Raw genomic sequence first — 21,497 nt, forward strand, 5'->3', positions numbered from 1 at the left:
AGAAAAATGAAATTTAAAAAAAAATTGGTGAAATTATGCGTGTTACAAAGAAACTTTTATGCAAGTTTTAATTGAACTATTACTCAGTGAAGGAAGACTCAAATCAATTAAACCTATTATACCATCTTATTCGCCTACTCCTGGGGAGTTTGAAAATCTTTGTTAAATTTCTGTAACTCCAATGGTTTGCGTGTCGCACGCATTCGTTTATGATGTGGTAGACGTAAGTGAAACCGTTGCCGTTTCTTCAATAAAACCACCTTCATATGCCTATGGGGAAGTAACTGCTGGGCAAAAACTAAACCTTGGTTGATCTGCCAAGCCATGGTGAACATTGTATGCCAAATCCCAAACCTGTAGACTAATCCAAACGGAAGTTATGACTGTGAATGTAAGCATCTGTAGTTTAGTTTTAGTATAATTACTGTACAAATTGATTTCCTTGCTCTTCCTACTGTCTAGCGATGTAATTCCAAAACTACTCAACATAATTGACTGAAACTTCGGTGGACCATTCCTTGAACAATGCAGATAATGCTGAGAAAATAAAAAGAAATTTGGAAGTTGTGCGAACTAGACGGGTTATTGCGGAGATGGTCACATATTCTATCCTTTTAGTATGAAACTTACTCTAGCAATTCAACCACATTTTAAAACACACTGATTTTTCCCCAGCAAAAGGCTATGTTGGTACTATATCATTACAGAACCACAAGAAGGTTACAGCCTGTAACACAGGGCTGCTATGAGCAAATTACAGTAAGTATTCAATTATTCAGACACTCAAATATCCAGACTCTCGATCATCAAAACAGTATGAATAACTGTTCTATTAGAGTATTTTAACATTTACCGTATGTTCTATTAGAGTATTTTGACAGTTACTGTATGTTCTATTAGAGTAGTTAAACAAAACTGTACATAAAAATGAATGAGATTCACTTAAATCCAGACAAATTCACTTATCCGAACACGTTTGTAATTGAACCGGCACAAGGTGTTCAGATAATGGGGAACCCACTGTAACTTTAAAATGTAATGACCATTCAGTATATTCATTGAAATTATAAATCGTTATTTAAATAGCCTTTTAATGTTAGTAATCCCAGGTATTCAAATCCCATTGGACACTAGTTGGCAATACTGGACATGTGAGGCATTCCCATTGTGACGTGCATTAAAATGAAATGATGTTTTATATAATTCTATTCGCCTCTTGTTTCAGCTGGCTGTGGGCGTGTGCCTGGTTTACTGAAATTAATTTCATAATTAAGTCTGTATTAAACTTCCACACTCATAAATTTTGCTCTGAGATGGTTTCTTTTTGGTGGTCTGAAATACAGGTATGGTGACTCTTAATATACTTTGTGAATGGTCTTCCCTTTTGGTTTTAGAGGTTTAACAGTTTTTAAAACAACACTGAAGGCCTTAGGCTACCAGAGATACCGTATCCTTCTAGTTGAATGGGGGGCATTATTCGTGCTTATGTGAACAAAAATGAAGGACAGCCTTGAGACCTTTCTAAACAATTTGCATGAGAAAACATGATAGACACACTATAAAACAGTTGAAGGGGTCATGGAAATAGGGGACACGTACATGTGCCACTTTAGATTTTTAATTTCTTAAAAATTGGAATGACTTGATTTAGCTATGTGAATAATGTTGTCACTAAGGAAACAATAAAACTTAAAAGTTCATGGCAGTAGCAAAATAATTTTAAGTAAATATTATAATTCAATTATGTACCAAAATTTTGTTTAATGCCCACCACCATGGTCACCTAAAATTTCAAATGGTGCTTGTCCCATTTTGCAGCTGACCCCTTCAATTGAGATACTTCTGTGCATAATTTGCGGTTTTAAATGGTTTGTATTATGCTTCTTTAGCAGTGCATAGCAACGTAATTAGCGAATTACAAAATTATTCATGAATCATGAAATACACTAAATCACAGTATATTTAACTAGCTGAATAAATAATAGCAATATACCATAATCACTTGATTTGTTGTGCCGCACTCTTGAATATTATTCGAAGGTTTTTATCGTTGCTTGTGAAAATAATTTTAATTGTACCACACCCTTGAATAGTACCACAATTTGTAATTACTCTTTACTAGTGCTCTCATAACTTTAGTATTAATCTCCATCTCGATATAAGAAAGGCATTATCCTGGTAAAACTTAAACGACTGTCACATAATCGAAATTCCCTTTAGTAAATTGACCACGTAGCACGAGGCGTGACATGGTTGTGCTACAAGGACTTGAGTGAAAAAAAGGTCTTGTATAGAAGTAAGTAGCAACGTGTTGTGATTGTTTTATAAAACTATAATGTACGTAGAATAGTTATAGTAGTGGTTTAAAATATTAGTAGTGCACCCTCGAATAATACCGCAGAGGCACTATTCGAAGGGTTTTATCTTCATTTTTTGGAACAAAAAAGTACCTCTTTTTACCCTACTTATACAGCTCTATGTCTAAAAAGTTTCACAGTAACACACAGAACTCACACGCTGTGAAGCAAAAGGAATAGGGCTGTTTCCTCTTCGTCACATGAAATAAAAGTTGTCTCACCATTTTGTTGCTAAGTGTGATGACATCATACTATATACCAATCGAATCGCCATCACGCGAGGAATCAATCTATATTAGAATAGTGTACCACCACCGAGATGAAAGTTATGGCCTTTTTTTCATAGGTATGTAAATATTATGTGTGTTTTATACTTCTTGTGTTTATTCTAAATGATATTCGTTTCCCTAGCTGGTTTTCTTGGCTACACATGATACACAATTCAATGTGCCTGCCCCCCTCCTGAATAAAATGACAGTGGTTTCAGCCCTGTAACCCCTGGACCGAAGGCACTACGAATGGATTTCAATAGACATGCGTTCACGGTAACAAAGGGTTAAGCATAGTGCCACTGTAGCTAATTTACCATCACTACACAGGGCTCTTGCTAATTTTTTTGAGTGTACTGTCGAACTGTCAGTACAATACAGATTTTGTCCTGTCAAAATTTTAAAATGTCCTGGTACCAGTTTTGAGTTTATCAATACGCAAAATGTAGTCATGCCAAAAGTAGTATAACAATGTCATAACATAATGTGCACACTGTTTCTAGTCAAGTACAACAGGAAACCAGGGCTTTCAGCTATTAAAATGAAGTTTCGTGCATCCCACAAGTCAAAGGTAACACTGGTAACAAGCTTTTAAATACACTTTGCACTTCCATAGGTGACAAGTACAAGTATAGTCTCGTGCCCAGACCCCACCCACTGTGTTGAATAGGGTCTGGTGACTTACGCTATGTTTTTGGGCTCGCCACCATATTGTTTATGCATTTGTATCCATGGTTCCAGTCGGCCATCTTCGTCATTCTAGCCTGTCTAATCGCATTACAGCTGACTTAAAGAGTCTGATTGGTCAGAAAGGAAAAATGGCGTAGGGCCCAAAACTCTTGTGTTTGTCACCAGAACCCACTCAACGCAGTGGGTGGGGTCTGGTCATGAGACTAGTACAAGTAGGGCTGGTGCTCAAACCTCAAAGTTAGCTGAAGGTAAAGCTTGTGGCCACAAACCATAAACAAACAAGTTAATTAAATATTACTGCCTTTGTAAGGCTGCTTTCCAGCAGTTGTGTAGCATTCTGAGTTATCCAGCCACAATGGCCGGACAACAATAAAATTAACCTGCCAATATGCCCAGAAATTGGCAGATTGTTGAACGTTATTTCGAGCCCTGCTACATGAATTCAATAAAGAATTGCACAATACATACCACCTGTAAATTTAAGACCATGATGTAGACCCCACAATTACTATAAAATGGTACGGTCCTACCGTTTAAGTAGGAATCCATGTGAAATTTTCGCACGCCACCCAAAATTGTGCATTTAAAAATCATCCTAGAGATATCTTACAAGACATTACGTTACGGAATAGTACTAGTCCATATAATACATAAAACAGCATTAAATACAACAAAACGCTTACAGGTGGCCGGATACAGAATTTTAAAAATCGCCAAAACTTTGAATTTTAGACTGACTGCCTGACCACAGTCGCAAGCCTAGAGGCCAAACGAAGCAGCGCACTGCCACCATTTTACGCAACAATAGCAAACTCACCAGTGGGGTGTGCCTTTTGGGTTTCCGACGAGTGTGTGCCCTCTGCACCTTGTCTTTTATCTTCAATCAGGCTGCTTGTCTTCTTCTTCATCCTACGAATCCATATCGAGGCGTTAATTTTCCGTATTAACACTTTCTTTAAGCAGCATAATAGACACCACAAGATTATTTAAGGTGCTTAGACTACACTATTGTACAGATGAATAGATTTATTCCTTACTGATATAATCTATGACGGAGGGTACTGTACAGAGGTACTGGTACTAGCTAGATAGCTTCACGGTAGGTCACAAGATCATGCCCATTCTTCATTCTCATTTCTACGCATTATCTATCTATCGATTGAAACCACGATGACACACCCCTTTTGCGCTAGCTGTATTTCAGTGACCACACATCTTCAATTTGGAAGGCTGACTCAACATACTCTATAATTGATCAAAACCACGCCCCTTTTTTTGGGAAGCGCACATCTTGCAGGCCACCTCGAGATACTCTAACACTGCAGTCACCCTAATAGAACAGTCACATGTTTATAGCTAGCTGTATGCTTTAACAAAAAAAACTAAACGAACTACTATATTAAAAATTATAAATTTAAAAATGAAGTAGGAATCCAAGCGATAAAAAGTAGTGAAACAAGAGAAGAACGACGGTAACTATTACAGCATAGCTCTGTGGGAAATTCCTACTTCGGCATTGAATACATAATAATGGCTATATCATGCCAAGGATTTCCCACCGAGCTATGCTGTAATAGCTACCATCGTTCTTCTCTTGTTTCACCACTTTTTATCACTTGGATTCATACTTAATTTTTTAATTTTTAATATACTATTAAAAATTGCAGTAGTATGTAAATATGGTAAGTTTATAAGCAAAACCATTCAGTTAGCTACATACAGCTAGTACAGTGTAACTGTGCAGCTTCTAACCAGTTCAAGTTAGTTAAAAACTTACAGGATGTTCCAGGTTCTGGCTGTTCTGTTGGTTCTGGTTGTTACATCAAGCTTGGCTGTTGTGTTGAGCTTGGCTGTGGTAGGTGTGTGGGATTCGGCTCTGGTGTAAGTTGTGGTACTGAGATAGTTTCTACTATACTGTAATTCTCCAGTGGCATACTGTTTTGTGATTCAACTACCAGCACAGAAATGTGATAGTCAGTATCAGCCATGACTGATATTTCGGTATGTCTGGTGAACACTTCAGAAGTGACCTCATCACATGTAGAACAATTCAGTCTTGCTAAACATTTAACTCTAGGAGTTGACTCAGCCACATCACACGATACATAGATGGACTGGTCATCTGGATGTCACTGGACTATTGCTGACTGGAGCTATCGTACAGCTACAATTTATAAAACATAACAGTGAATGAAATGCTATGCAATGTTGGAACCTTAGCTGTCCAGGGGACCACCTGATTATAAAAAGCTGGTACCTCTGAAAGTGTGCAATTACTGTAAAATGGTTATTTGTACAAGGGCCTGAAACGGGGACACCTTGACGACCAGGACATTAGTCCTAAGGGTGTAGGTTTCAGTCGTATTAGAGTAAACAGACCCCTTATATCTGGACACCTCATAAAGAGACTTTGACACATATTCATGCATTGATGTACACATTTACACCTCCTGACACAAGGACACCATATTAAGGTGTCTGGAATATAGCAGTGGAACTTGTTGAAGGTGCAGGCCAATTTTTTATGGCCTAAGGTACAGTGGCATTAGACAGTATAAACTTCTCATTTGGGAAATTTAAATGAACCATTTTAGATGTACAAGTGGCCACTAAAACAGGTTCCACTGTAATTCACCACTCAACCCCCTGTACAGTACATACCTAATGAAGTACTAACTGTCTCACTACATCCCACACTGTTCACACTACAAACAGAAATGATGAAATCTGTTCCAACATCAAGATGTCTGGAAACATTATCAACCGATGTCATATCATGTGACACTTGGAAGGTAGTTGTATTAGGTGATACTTGGAAGGTAGTTGTCATATCATCTTCACCAGTCAAAGAGACATTTAAGGCCTCCACCTTAGTCAAGTTATGTGACAATGATGATACCTATAGACACATACAGGATTTAGTAATGTATGCACATTGTATTGTTCAAAATGTGCACTAAGAAAAAGGTTAGGAATAAAACACTATCGACTCTTATCCTCACTATGCTATAGCTGAAGGATTATACACACCAAAAACAAGGACAGCTGACAGTTACAGTTAACAGGTGTTTATTAGTACAGCTGGATAAACTGCTTCTAATATAAAACAGGTTGGCTTGGTCCACATGTAAACAATTTGAGTAAAGTTTCATGCTCAGCAACTTCACATAGCAGAGTGGCCTTGCTACCAGATCAGTTATCTACATATAACTACACACACACACGTGTATACACACACACATGCACGCACCCACACTCACATTCCAAGTTATGGTAACAACAGGCCTGTAATCAACAAACTTCAAGCTGACTGCCAAATCATTTGGAGAAGGTACTAAAGAGTAACAAACACATAACACACAGCATTATGTACCACACAATATTATTTCATAGTACATCAATAAAAAGTACTGAAACAAGTTGTAGTGCACGATATTAAATCATAGTAAAGCAATAACATATCAATAAAAAGTACTGAAACAAGTTGTAGTGTACGATATTATATCATAGTAAAGCAATAGTGCTACCGTATAGAGGGAAAACCTTGGCGGTAGGGCTGGGAGATTATATCGATTATGAGATTAATCATGATTGTGTCTGAACATCATGATGTTGATATGTAATATATGAACATCGTGATGTTGTGACATCACATGTAAACAAATTCAAAATGGTGACACATACTGTAGTGGAAGAGCTCGATCTGGAAAACAAGTCTTCTGAGACAGCTCATTGTGTGAATAAATCTTACTACTGAAAAAGCTTACCTGTTACAAACCGTTGAATTTCTAAGGACACTATTATCCAGTATATTGTCTGTATTGAACTATAACTGGTCTGATCAGTTGTACACAATTTCACCTTGTTTTGTAATTTATACAAAGTTGTGCATATACGATAGTTTGAGGAATGTAAAGATATAACATCGTGATTGTTATCATAATCATGATATTTTACATTCTACAATCGTGAAGGTAGCAAAATTTTGTAATTGCTCAGCCCTACTATGCGGGGAAAATTTTGGCAAATAGCAAATTTTGGCAAATAGCAAACTAAATTGCATTTGGCAACATAAACTTTGGCAAATTCAAGCTCAATCCATAGCTATATAGATGTTATTCTCAGGCGCTACAAGTAATTGGCGGGTTAAACTTTGGTGAATTTGTAGCAAATCGCCAAATTCGCCAAAGTTTCCCTCTATACAGTATATTCCTACTGTGGTACCATAACAGAAATGCACAGTAAGGATATAACACTTCTAATTGTTTCACTGTGATTTAACATCATGCATGCACTACTCCAGCTTGTTTCAGTACTTTTTATTGATGTGCCATGGTCCCTACTCTAGTTGAAAAATTATTTTGTGTACTTGTTTGTTAACTTTTTTTTGTAAAATTATGACTGGTGAACCCACGCATACCGCATCAAAAGAAAGAAATGGTACCACGTGCCTCAGCTATATCACTTATCATCTGAAAAGTGAAGTATCCATTACGCTTCATTGTTAGCTATGTTCAACCTGTTACACAACATTACGAATCAAGAAGTGTTCGAAAAGCACCTCTGCAATCCACGCATACTGAAAGAGAAAAATGGCAACACGCACCCCAGTTAATCAAGCCTGCAACCTTAGCCGTTATCAAGTTATGCTTGTCTGAAGGCATAAGTCAGTTACTCAGTCAGTTACTAAAAAATTTGGTAATTTTTTTTTAAAACTCCGTAGCAACTTGTTGAAAGCATTTTGGGTCGATCTGAAAGCTTGTTTGGGCTTAGCTTTGACTAACCAATACTGCGTCATCGTCGTCTGGGAAAAGTGAGGCTGGTTTTTGGGTGATGTTTATTGGTTTTTTTTTTTGGTTTTTTTTCCATGGGCCACACCTACTCCTTTGTGGTCCCTACTATACAGTACTATCGTATTGTATGATAGGAGAAATCATTGGCTGTTGAATCATAACTTTCCTATGACTTGCATAAGTGGCTGGTGTACTGCAATAGCACCATACATTTTTTGAGGACTGACAGTTCACCTCGGGTGTGCCTTAAAGTTAAAGTAACAAAACTCACTTAGTCTGTACAAAACTATCGTACCCATTTCTGGCAAGGCTTTAGTACCTTTACTGTAAAAAGCAGTCCAAATACTGTTCTTCGTTTGTGATCCACAAACAATACCAAAACAGTAAAACTATTACCTTATCTTACAGTATTGTGATGATCTGATCATGAGGCACATGTGACATTCTTAATAATCAAAATATTTCTTACAAGGCAGCCCCTCCTCTGGTAGCTGGTCACATTGTACATAAATTTAGGCCAAATAAGTGACCTTACATGGTAATGAAATAGCCAGATTTCACCAGCTATTATGTCATAATTTAGTACTGTATTTTTATCTGTACTAAAACCAGTCTTGAATAGACGTGGAGGCTCAATCATATATATTGGTCCCAGCCAATGGAGTTCATGCCTGGGCCTGCTGAGATGTTATAATTCAAATAAAAATGACGGAATCACATGTTACGCTTCTAAATGGATAAATACTACTAGTATATTAAAAATAATAACTTTAAAAATAAAGTAGGAATCCAAGCGATAAAAAGTAGTGAAACAAGAGATGAACGATGGTAGCTATTACAGCATAGCTCGGTGGGAAATCCCTACTTTGGCATGATATAGCCATTATTTTGTGTTCAATGCCAAAGTAGGGATTTCCCACCAAGCTATGCTGTAATAGCTACCATTGTTCATCTCTTGTTTCACTACTTTTTATAGCTTGCAATTGGATTCCTACTTTACTTTTAAATTTATAATTTTTACTATACTAGTTTGTTTGGTTTTTTTGTTAAGGCATACAGCTAGCTATAAACATGTGACTGTTTTATTAGGGTGACTGCTGTGTTAGAGTATCTCAAGTCAGCCTGCGACATTGTGCGCTTGCCCAAAAAGGGTGTGGTTTTGATTGATTATAGAGTATATCGAGCCAGCCTTCCAAATTGAAGGTGTGTGGTCACTGAAATACAGCTAGTGCAAAAGGGGTGTATCATCGTCATTTCAATCGATAGATCAATAATGCGTAGAATGAAGAATGGGCGTGATCCTGTGACCTATCGTTAAAGCTATCTAGTATTGGTACCTCCGTACAGTAGGCTCCGTCATAGAAGTATAGTATAGCATAGCATAGCTATCTAGTACTGGTACCTCCATACAGTAGACTCTGCCATAGATTATATAAGTAAGGAATATATAATCTATTCCTCCATACAGTAACGTAGTCTAAGCGCCTTAAATAATCTTGTGGTGTCTATTATGCTCCTTAAAGAAAGTGTTGATATGGAAAATTAACGCCTCGATATGATTTCGTTGGATGAAGAAGACAAGCAGCCTGATTGAAGATAAAAGAAAAGACAAGGTGCAGAGGGCACACACTCCTCGGAATCCCAAAAGGCACATCCTACTGGTGAGTTTGTTATTGTGGCGTAAAATGGTAGCCGTGCACTGCTTGGTTTGGCCTCTAAGCTTGCGAATGTGGTCAGTCAGGCAGTCAGTCAGTCTAAAATTCCAAGTTTTGGCGATTTTTTAATTTCTGTATCCGGTCACCTGTAGGCGTTTTGTTGTATTTAATGCAGTTTTGTGTATTATATGGACTAGCACTATTCCGTTAAGGCGATTTTCGTCTCATAAGATAACTAGGATGATTTTTAAAGGCAGAATTTTGGGAGGCATGCAAAAATTTCACCTGGATTCCTACTTAAACGGTATGACAGTACCATTTGATTAATTAAAGTCTATACAGGTGTACATATCACAGTACAATGTTGTAGATTACCTTACCCATGACTGTGAGTATACCAACAGAACTCTGCACAGATGGTAGTACTTGAAATCAAACTGAAATTAAGTTGTTTGATTCATTATGATATTGTACAGTCAAGACTGTGTCAATACTATTATTAACCATTGGTGAGTCATACATCGTATGGTGCATAATATTGCTACCAGCAAATGGTTGTCCATTAATTCTCCAGACTGGAATTATTGAACTGAAGTTATGACCACAAGTGATATTAACATCATCTCCAGCACATATTGTAACATCTTGAGGTGGGTGGATAATAAGACCTGTAATACATGTATTGGAGTACAGTGTATGAATTACAGTGAAATCTCTAATAACATAATATATAGTGTGTATTACTCACCTTGTTGTTCAGAGTTGTGTAGTGTGATCAACAATAACAACAAAACAAGTAGATAATGTGTCTCCATTTTCTGAGAATAAAAAAATAAATAAAATAAATTCACACAATACAATCTATAAAAGACATTTTGGGACCAAGACCTTTTAAAGAGGTCTTCGATTCCTCTTTCAGACTCTGAGAACCTGCTCATAATGCACATGCAATATTACAAGCACATGCATGCAATCAACATGACCTTTCAAACATACATGTACTGCACAGCAGGTCCAAATTTTTGAGAGTCAAAGCGTAATTTGCACAAATTTGTGCTGGCAGACTGAATCGCTTAAATTTTCAAGTAAGCAGACTTTTGTATAGACCATCTGTATATTCATAAGTTTTCGTAACTTTGCCATAGTATCCAAGAGGTTCATAGAATTATGGAGAAATCATCTGTGTTTTGTAATCGCAAAAAAAATTATGCTAGAGGCTATTTTAACAGCTTCGCAAAACATTTGGACCTCACAACAATAATCTGCTGTACTGAATTAAGACACTTTCCCCTTCATGTTATGAGAACTCTGACATGTACTATATAGTTGTCTACTAAAGGAAACATGTCATGCAACACTCATACTAAACTACATGTATAGGGAATGTAACATGTACAACATTTCAAGCAAGAAGGGACAAAGGCCTTAATGAGGTTATCTCTACCATGTCCAAGAGTTTCAGATATTAAAAGCCAAAGAGTCAAATTAGCACATGTCCAAATATTAAATTAATAGGCTGAATTTTTCTTTGTTCAATATATTTAACAATACACTCAGTTGTCATTTCTAAGAGACTATATCATTGTCTAGTAGAGAATATGACAGTGGAGCCATGAGGTAAACTACAGTTGAACACTCTTGTTTACTAATGTAAGGAGTTCAGAAGAAACACATTCTGGTGGTTAACAACAGATGTCAGACAGACATGAAACTTCTGTATAACATACAGTAAGCTGAAAATTACTTCAGGGGAAAATGTTTTCATGGAATTAGATTGGCCACAAAACACAATATAGCACTATTACAAGGTTGAATAAAGCACATACGTATGAGATTGAGAGCTTAATTATACCATGCAGTGAGGTATTGTAACATTGCTGTATTGGTGCTGTATTAGTCAAGAGAACTTTTGCATAATTGAGTAAACAGTGTTTAGTGTTACAAGGTAGTGCCATGTGTAGTGCACTAGCCATGTGGCCACTTTGTTCATCTCTATAAAACAAACCTCGTATTCTTCAGTTATGCCCAGTAAAGTGTAGACAGTCTATATTGAGTTGCAGAACAAACAGCTAGGCTAGAGTAACTTTCAATTCTTTTGTGAGATGTAAAAGGTCACACACATACTTAAGCAACAAACATGCTTTGATCTCTCAAAACAAAGAGTAATTGAAAGTGCAATTAGCTCTAGGTGTAACATCAACAATAGGAACAAACACATTTCAGTACAAACATGTGAGACCAACACAGAAACAACTGCTCTCTGAGACCATACCAGACACGTGTTTTCTCCAAACATCATCTATCTCACAACATGTTTACAGATGGTATGCAGGATTGATGTCATACCAGAATTGAGAATTCAGATATGGCAATGGAACTGGACTAATATTAAAGGAACTACTGTGAAACAAGTACACCTTGATAATCAGGATACTAGTCCATGGTCTCATTTGTATTAGCTACTAGAATAAACACATTCAGATCCCTGAAATCAGAACACCTCAATCAGGACACTTTGTCCTAGTCCCATGGTGGAAGGGTGCCACATTCGTCACTGCTAACAACAAACAGTTCCCTTGTGTTCAGAAAGCAAGTGAAACACACCCTTTATCACCTACACATGTTACTTAGTTACCAACAAGTCTCCATAACAACTGTATGTAATGTTTCTGTAAACTTCAGACAAAGCAACACATTATGATAAAAGCAGTGTTAATCATTGTAACAGATAACTGTCTTGAGTGCATTCAATTGCTGTACAAATCAGTACTAATAGTACAGGTGAAATAAGCTTCAAAATGGAAATACTGTCAACTTACAGGTAGAATTAAACCAGGTATTCTGATCATTATTCATTACCTTTGAAGGATATAGATATACTGACCTGGACACACAACTTGTAACAGAAGCAGGTAGGAGCCAGTAGAAGGATTACACAATTTGACCACAAGGCAAAGATTACCGCCAATTTCTAGTGATATGAAACAGCATACTCTTTGTACAGTACATGATTAAATGGCTCAGTAAACACAAACAAACTTCCAGTAATTGTGAAAGAATATTAATGGAATGTCATGTTCTTTAAATAGGCCCTGCCTTCAGGATACATAAATTTGACAACAGAATCTACATAAAACGGATGCCTCAGAACCAACAAAAAGTGTCCTGATTATTATGAAGATGCCCGCATCATACTGTTTACGTTGGGACCATAATAATGCCAGTATATCCATTACATAGGTGAACTCACTGTCCACACTAACAGGTGCCACTTATTTAAACTCTAAGGACAAATTTATATACAAACATAATGTTAGAGCATACACTACAGTATTTAGTTACCACTTCAAAGCATAATTATATGGTTTCTTACATCGGTCAATTTACATACAATTATTGACCACAGTTTGTACAACACAACTACCCACTATCAATTTATTTTAGGTGTTACTTTTTGGCACCATATTACAAATATGTAATCACCTCAGACCACATAACACCAAACAATGGAGATATTATTTGCGTGGGAAGGTTACACAACAGAACTCAAAAAGGGATGTTCTAAATCACAACCAATTTCATATTAAGGCACATTAGTGTTATACAGTGGGCGTCTATCCATGGTCCCATGTACACACGTTTAAACCCTTGAAATTGGGACACTTTACTAATAAGGAAACAGTGAAATAATCAGGTCACAGTCCTGTGAGTAAACAAGTTGATGTAAAGCTACTTCTAAAAACAAGGTGCCTATGCAGTTAATACTATCTCATTGTAACCAAATAGGCAATTAATCAACCATGTATATAATTGCAGTTATATTCATGCTATTGTTATTATTAATTCAGCTAGACAATTAGATTTGTAAATACTGTAATTTAGCATATTTCATGAATTATTTTGTAATTCGGTACTTACGTTGCTATGCACTGCTAAGGAAGCATAACTATAACAAACCACTTTAAACAGCAAATTATGTACAGAAGTATCTTCTCAACTGTTTTATAGTGTGTCTATCGTGCTTTCTCATGCGAATTGTTTAGACAAGGCCTCGAAGCTGCCCTTCATTTTTGTTCAAGAATAGAGTACATGTATATGAAGTCGCCATACCTGTTTTTCAGACTGCTGAGAAGAACCACCTCAGCGTAAAGTTTACCTGTACGGAAGTTTAATACAGACTTCATTTTGCTTTTACTTCTTACGTGCAAGCTGCTTTTACCATTTAGCTAATGATTTTGTTCACGTGGGTGCATATGGACCAACATAGGTAGACAGATAGATAGATATGTACACACACAAAAGCAAACCTGCGGCAGCCATGCAAAACATAGCTATTGCCGCCCAGTGAACCAGCACTGGGATGCCTGTGACCACTCAGGCATTTGAGTCTTGTGCAGGAAAATCCTCCTGGGGCAAGGCTAGTAACCCGCAAGAGGACTGTCCAGGTCTCATGGAGAGAGGTCGCGGAACCTAAAGTTTCACAATGACCCCAACACCGCGAGACAAGAATAGTTAGGTATTTGCTTCCCCAGTTTACACAAGGTACCCATTGGTGTTACAGCTGGGTGGGCTGCTTCCCCAGTTGCACCAGGCCACACTTTTCCGAAAACAATTTCAGGAAACCAGGCACATTTGGACCTCATAAATCAAGATGTGTCTCTATTACAGACATGGTGCTAAGGTGTGCGAAATACATGGTTCCACTACAGATGTAGTCGTCCAAAAAAGCACAAAACTTACTAAAACATTTTAGACTTTTAAATTCACACCACAGTAAGATGAGCATGTTATGGAACATGGCCACCATAAATATGTTGCAGCAGGCATTATCTTAGCTTAGCTACAGCTAGTTACATGTGGGTGGGAGGCACTTATTAGTGAAAGACAAAATCATATTATAACAACAGGCTGTCCTGTGCTATAAAGTTTATAAATAAAAGCCAAGGAAAGAACCCTCAAAGGCAACACATGCTTACACATGGTTAAACAAACTACTTGCTGTACAAAGATAGCCAATCTTTCTCATAAATGAAGCAGTGGTGAGGAAAATTATGTGGTCAGAGATCAGAAACAATCACACAAGCACAAACCGTAGCAATCACTTCTAGACAAGACCACCAAATTGTAATTATAGTGGCCACTTTCAGTGTAGTCCCAAATGCATTTCTGTTCTTATACAAGTCTTGCACAGCTAGACCACCTTTTTTCTGTCATCAGGTAGGGAAAAGGGGTCTGGTGAATGCAGTACAGTATTGATCGATGAGAATCACACACGTGGTTTCAACATAGATATTAGAGAGAAGGGATAGGCAACCGAGCGCGCGCCGTGTATATCTACCATTGATTGTGGTTGAAGCACTCCTCGGTATTGATTAAATCCATGCGGACAGGATGGCAGTTTGTGGTTTAGTCGTCTTACAGTTGATTTCAACCACCTTGTGGTATTGTAGTTGATATACAAGACTTTTAATGCTTCTGGCTTCTGTTGTTTAATCGTCTTGGGTGGTTTTCATCGCCATTTACGATTTTGATCATCAATGGGTACCTCCGTTTTTTGTCTACCTGTTACGAAGAACAGAAGTCTAGTTCCACTGGGAAAATAGTGCTGAAGTCTTCACAATACTTTGAAGTTTTGCACAGTACCACTGAAAGATGTTTCTCGCATAACAGCGCTTGTGTTGAAGTTGATAAATCATGGAGTAGTATTTTAAAGAACCAAGATGAGACTGCCAAAGGGCATTAATCAAACGGAATAATAAAATGAAGTACACCATGCAAAACTATGTTACTTTAGGGTTACTGTGGCATTGTTTGCCAGTTGAAAGTGAACTTACCATGAACACAACAGGTACACAAAAAAATCGTGTCAACTGAGATTAAAATGATTGATGGCGGCAAAAACTCACAACAAGACTTACAATAGGAGTTTGCCTAGTACTTGTAAAACATAAAGAGATTGTCATGAAATACTCCACGCCCGTAGAAAGTAGTCCAGAGCAGAAGACACCATTTTGGCCTCATGAATTCACCAATGGCGGAGTGTTTCAGGGCGCGCGCTAGTTTCTAATCCCTGTACTCTAATATCTATGGTTTCAAAATCTAACGTGAAGCCATCGTGTGCAGTTCTCGCGTTCGTGAGCCTTTATCAACCGTGCAGTAAAATTCCCAAAATCTGGGGGTAATTGCCACAACAAAACTGCTATACTGCATTTCCTTTTGTTTCCGACCCAATGACAAAAGAAAAAGCGATCTGGCTGCGTGAGACAATAGCCCATCTATAACGATACGATAATATAACGATACGATATAACGATACGATATAACGTACCGCTTTGCCTTCAAGACAAATGCGGTAGTCACAACGCTTCAAAAGGGCATGGGCTAGTAAATATTTTTAAAATGATGTCCTATCTCGTGTCCTATTAATCTACCAATTTGTACGACAACTAAACCTTTTAAAACTAGCGTACCTCCGGTTTCTTTCAAGGCTGAACCTCCGTCACCGCTCTTGTAGTTTCTAGCTCTACCGGAAGACTGCACTACTCTTCTTCTCGCCAAATTGCGCCTTGTATTACGCGGGGTGATGGTGGTGATCATGGTTTTTGTTTGCGCTAGAAACTCCCCGCCAGGATGCTTTACACATGTCAGTACCACGTGTCCAGCACAGACGTAATCTCCGCTCACGTGGGATAAACTACAGTCATTTAGTACGGTACACATCCTTGTTACTCTGCCATACTAGTGTTTGACCCTCTACCGCCGTCCGAGCCGCCGTCTATGATCCTTCAGAAGTTCAGATCCTTTACCAAGTTTCCCAATGGCGCTTCTCAAATTAGAAATTAAGTTTATAAACGCAACGAGTGCTTATATTATTAAATCAGAAAGCTCTACGGAGGACCATGGGGATGTATATTATCCTACGGAAAGGACCAATTCATTGAAGTTCAGACCGTAACTAGAAGTCAAAGATGTAACTTAGACTACCCATCAACTGATCAAGGCAAGTCTCTAAGCGCCTGCGCGTATTATATATTATAATACGCGCAGGCGCTTAGAGACTTGCCATTGGGAAACTTGATTTATATACTATGTTTTCGGCAAATGCAGTTAACTTTCTTGCATCTGTGTGCACACAGATTGATCTCCTTTAGTAAGATTTGATTGTTTGATACTGGGCAGGCAGCACTGCTGATGTTGCCCAAGGGACTAGGTTTGTCCCAAAAAATCTCTCCTGCATCTGGTTACTGTCGGCATAGATAATAGACACCCCTGTATGGGGTGTCTATTATCTATGCTGTCAGCTCTAAATATTTCATATTCTTTCATTGTTTTCCGGTTATTTTTGCATACTTACTGACAGGCTTATTAGTAAAAGCCATCTTGCAACAGTGTTAACTCACGTGTCAGCGCTAAATTATTTGACTGATGTGACTGCTTTATTAGAGTGTTTTACAGGTAAAGCACTTCTTGTGAGTGAGATTGTGCTCCATTTCCCTACTGCACAAATTACTGCTAGTAGTGTTGTTTTAGATATTACATCATGGGTTTGCCAAAACACTGGCCTGCCACATTAAGATTAACTTGTCATGGCCTTTATTATGATCAAGCATGACTAAGGCCACTGCAACTAAATTTCCTGTTTCCCATATATATTTTGATTTATTTTTCGATCTACCAGTAGAGGGAAAACAATCCATGAAACATATGATCAAATTGGTATGGCTTGCATGCTCATATGGGCATCTGTTCAGTTTATTGGTGGTGAATCCTTGTTGAATACTTGTAAAATAGTTTGGAAGTTTCTGAGAAATTTCAAACCTGTAAGATTGTTAATAGATTTGTATATAAAGGAATGGCACATCCTTTCATATTAAAACTAATGTCAAATTTTCTGGATTCTGTTTTAGGCTTTGCCCGTATTTGGTGAAAGTTACACTACCTTGTAAACAAACCACCATAACTTCCACATACTTTAGTATACAGAAACACAGTTTAGTTTATCAGATTCCTTGATAACAGGTGAATCATGTGGTGTATTAGATTTTGTTCTGAGACAAGTGGAAATGGCAAAAAGAGCCTTGTTCCACCTGCATAATTAATTTCTCCTGTTGTATGGAGTGCGCATTGTACCTTAATTAAATGACACTGCATGGTAATGTTACAACAACAGTACAGCCGGTGGATAGAGCAATTCAAGGGCTTTCTTTCTTTGTATAATGTGCTGTAGAGATTATGAGTGCTAATGTTTGTACTTTTGTGTTTTCTGTATATTGTATAGAGGGAAACTTTGGCGATTTGCTACAAATTCACCAACAATAACCTGCCAAATGCTTGTAGCACCTCAGATTAGCATCTTTATAGCTAAACATTGAAGTTGAATTTGCCAAAGTTTATTTGACCAAATGTAAATTAATTTAGCTTGTTACTGGCCAAAGTTTACCCCCGCCAAGTTTCCCCTTATATGGTATAGTGCAAACAACATGTATTTTGTATTGGACAAGGGAATCACAAGGAATGACAAGGTTTTTTGAATCAGCTTGTTTGACCAACCTGAGGTTGTGGAAGAAACAAAAGCAGATATTATGTCATTTTAATGATTAGAATTAAGTATGTATTGAGTGAAAAAAATTAGACTATCGATAATGGCTGCATTTGATGAAATGTATAGAATAGTTTTGATATGTTAGCTATGAACATATTCCAAGGTAGCTAGGCCATATAGCAAGGCTGATATGCTATAGTTGTAATTGTAGTCATTAACCAATGTAGAGGCTGGATCATTTTAATAGAAGCAATAAAAGTTGTTATGGATGCCGCGTAGAACTTGCTTGCTTTAGTTGCAAAGAGCAATTAAGTTTAATGACATTTTATTAATCTAAGGACTTGGTAAGTATGATGTTTCACATTTTCTAGTCCTTGGTCATTAATGAAGTAATCTGTGAGTATTGGAGAATGTATTCTGTAACATTTTAGTGTAATATCCCATCATGATTTGCCATAAGATCAATCTACTTCTATTGGTCATATTGTGTGAAATGTCTTCTACAACTGATACTAGTTGGGCCTCACAAGAGTATAACACTGCTTAAAGCCATACTGAAAATTTGATATAGTTGAACATGTTAGTGGTAAACAATATGCTCCATAACTTTACAGCAAATTGAACTACCCTTCTTCTTGTAAACTGGTGTAACATTTGCAGGTAAGGTAATCACAATAGAAACAGTTCCAGTTGACAGATTGAGTAAAGATGATCTGCATGGAGTCAGTGGCATAGCTAGCCCAGAAGGATTGGTTGGGCACCATTGTAGGCATACAAGTTGCAGTAATCAGCATACAAAGCACGCTGCAGCTAGGGGGTCTGGCATGGGCATGCCCCCCAGAAAAATTTTTGAAAATTACATGCTGAGATTCAATTTGGTGACATTTTGCAGTTAAAAGTTGTCATCTCTAGTAGGACACTAGCTGTACGAATGCTTTGTGTGCATAATAATTATTATTAGTAGGAGGCTTCATATTGCACCTCATATCACACAATTTAGCTATAGCTAGCTACGTACGATGAGTACCTGTGTTGGTAGGGTACTGGAACTGATTGGTTGGGCCTGTGCCCTACCAGTACCCACCTTAGCTACACCACTACATGGAGTATATAGGTGCAATTTCTGCAGCACATACAGTGTTTAAATACTATTGATGGAATTTCATCTGATTTGTTAGTATCTAGCAGTCACTGTGGTTGCACAAGACTGAGTATGAGTAGTCCTTATATGGCTAGCTACTTTTCTTATCTATATCATGTAATAGACACCTTTCATATTAACACATGTATAGTAACCTTGTCCCCACCAACCTGAATTTTGTAGGTGTGAATCAGTTGCTCTTCCCAGTTATGATATACTCACATACACTAGGTGATATACATGCTCATGGTATGCCTCATGTGTATAATTGTAGATTACATGTACTTATTTCTACAGGTGAAATGACTGGGATTTGTTTATATGGTCATGGGAAATTATAAAATTATCAGTGAGAAGTTTGATGAACTGGTCCATACATGACACTCCAGTACTTTGGATGCTGAGCACCTTTAATTCAACAATATCATAATCTATGTATGCTGGCTATCTTTTTGAACTTTGGAGAAATTACTTCTGATATTCACACCTATATACTAAACTCAGATACACATTTCCCCAATGATATGTAAACAAGGGGGTTCACCACAACGATCTTCAAAACAACCCTGCTGAGTGGCTTTCCAAGTTGTGTAATGATGTGGCAACACAAATTAGCAGGAATATGGAGACCACATTATTAGGTAGGTAGAATAAGCTTTTTACCCCCTCCCCCCATCCTTTACATGAGGACATTAGTTGTCTACAGATGTGTCTCACCAAGGTTCCACTGTGAGCTGAATCCTGGTAGAATTATATTACACAATCAACTCATTTGTACTACATGACCCTCCGAAAACATTTTAAATCCTTTCATTCAAGTGTTTGACACAATATTTATGACCAATCAAAATTACACCTAAGGACAAAGCCATAAAGTGCACATGTATACTTTCAATTGACACCTTTATACTGTAACCATTAATCATCCATCACTTGTACATTCCTAAAACTGCTCAGTATTGATTAATGAGTGGTTTTTATTAGTTTCACTCTACCGGAATTGCAACTTACAAAAAGCAAGTGAGAACATCCAACATATACATCACTTAATGGATGGTTCAGGTATATGTATTAAGTTATGGTATCTGAATTGAAGTTCATGGAATTGGGTGTGTGTGAAAGATCTCCTTTTTTGAAAATCCAGTTATGTGACCGTAATTTGGTAGACATTAGAGGTATTTGCAATTCCTTGTGCAAAGTTAAACACTACTTCTTTATGTACATTCTGTTATATTTCACTAACAGAAACATGACCACGGCAACTATGTGGAGTTGGAAGGTTTTGATGACAAGACACTTACAGTCATGTCAGTACCAGTACCAGAAGTGACTTATTCACATGTGAAGGTTGACTTGAGGTAGGTATAGTAGTAGAGTGTATACTGTAGACTTCAAGTGCACATGGGAAAATGATTGGCTCATTTTAACTTTGGCAAGTTTCAGTAAATTTTTTTGTATGCCGGCCTATAGCTACGTTTTGTGTGGTCTACAGATTAAATGGTCACAGCTATATGATTATAACAATTCAGAGAAGATAAAACTTTGTTGATGGTTTATTTCTTTGCATAAGTTTGGCATGCAGCCGGGCTTAGTAGGAAATTCCACTGTCCCATTTTGAGGAGTGACCATGAAGTTACTAATGCAAAACAAATTTTGTTTTTGTCATTGAATACACAAACAACAAGACACATAGTGGAGTGGACTACTTCAAAGAAAGCTGGCACACCACATCATTGTTTTTAGCAGGAAAACACTGTATAAATGTTTGTTTACATATTTAAATGGTTTACAATATAAACAAGAAAACTACTCCACTTGCTTAGCTATTGTACTGATGTTATGTTGCATTAGAGTAATTTTAAACAACTGTTTAATGTGTTATTATTTTTGTTGCACTTATCCTTGTCTTGTTGTAGCATTAAAATGATGGTGTGCTCTGATTGGATGATTGGATCAGTCATTGAACTGTGTCATTATTAAGATTTGGCAATTCAATTTCTTAGAACTGATAATAAACCAATAATAGATGGAGTACGTCACCAGTCCACAT

General features: G+C 37.4%; 1 protein-coding gene across 1 annotated transcript; it reads right to left on the reverse strand.

The window, feature by feature from the left end:
• Positions 1–5,099: 5,099 nt before the first annotated feature.
• LOC136250738 (uncharacterized) lies at positions 5,100–10,227 on the reverse strand. Its single transcript, XM_066042979.1, has 4 exons — positions 10,145–10,227; positions 6,577–6,650; positions 5,978–6,215; positions 5,100–5,480 (listed from the first exon to the last, which is right to left on the reverse strand). Exons 1-4 carry the CDS (start codon positions 10,146–10,148, stop codon positions 5,470–5,472), a joined length of 327 nt encoding a protein of 108 aa, XP_065899051.1. The 5' UTR covers positions 10,149–10,227; the 3' UTR covers positions 5,100–5,469.
• Positions 10,228–21,497: the final 11,270 nt, after the last annotated feature.

The sequence above is a fragment of the Dysidea avara genome, chromosome 1, assembly GCF_963678975.1.
Source record: "Dysidea avara chromosome 1, odDysAvar1.4, whole genome shotgun sequence".
In the NCBI taxonomy this organism is placed as follows: Eukaryota; Metazoa; Porifera; class Demospongiae; order Dictyoceratida; family Dysideidae; genus Dysidea; species Dysidea avara.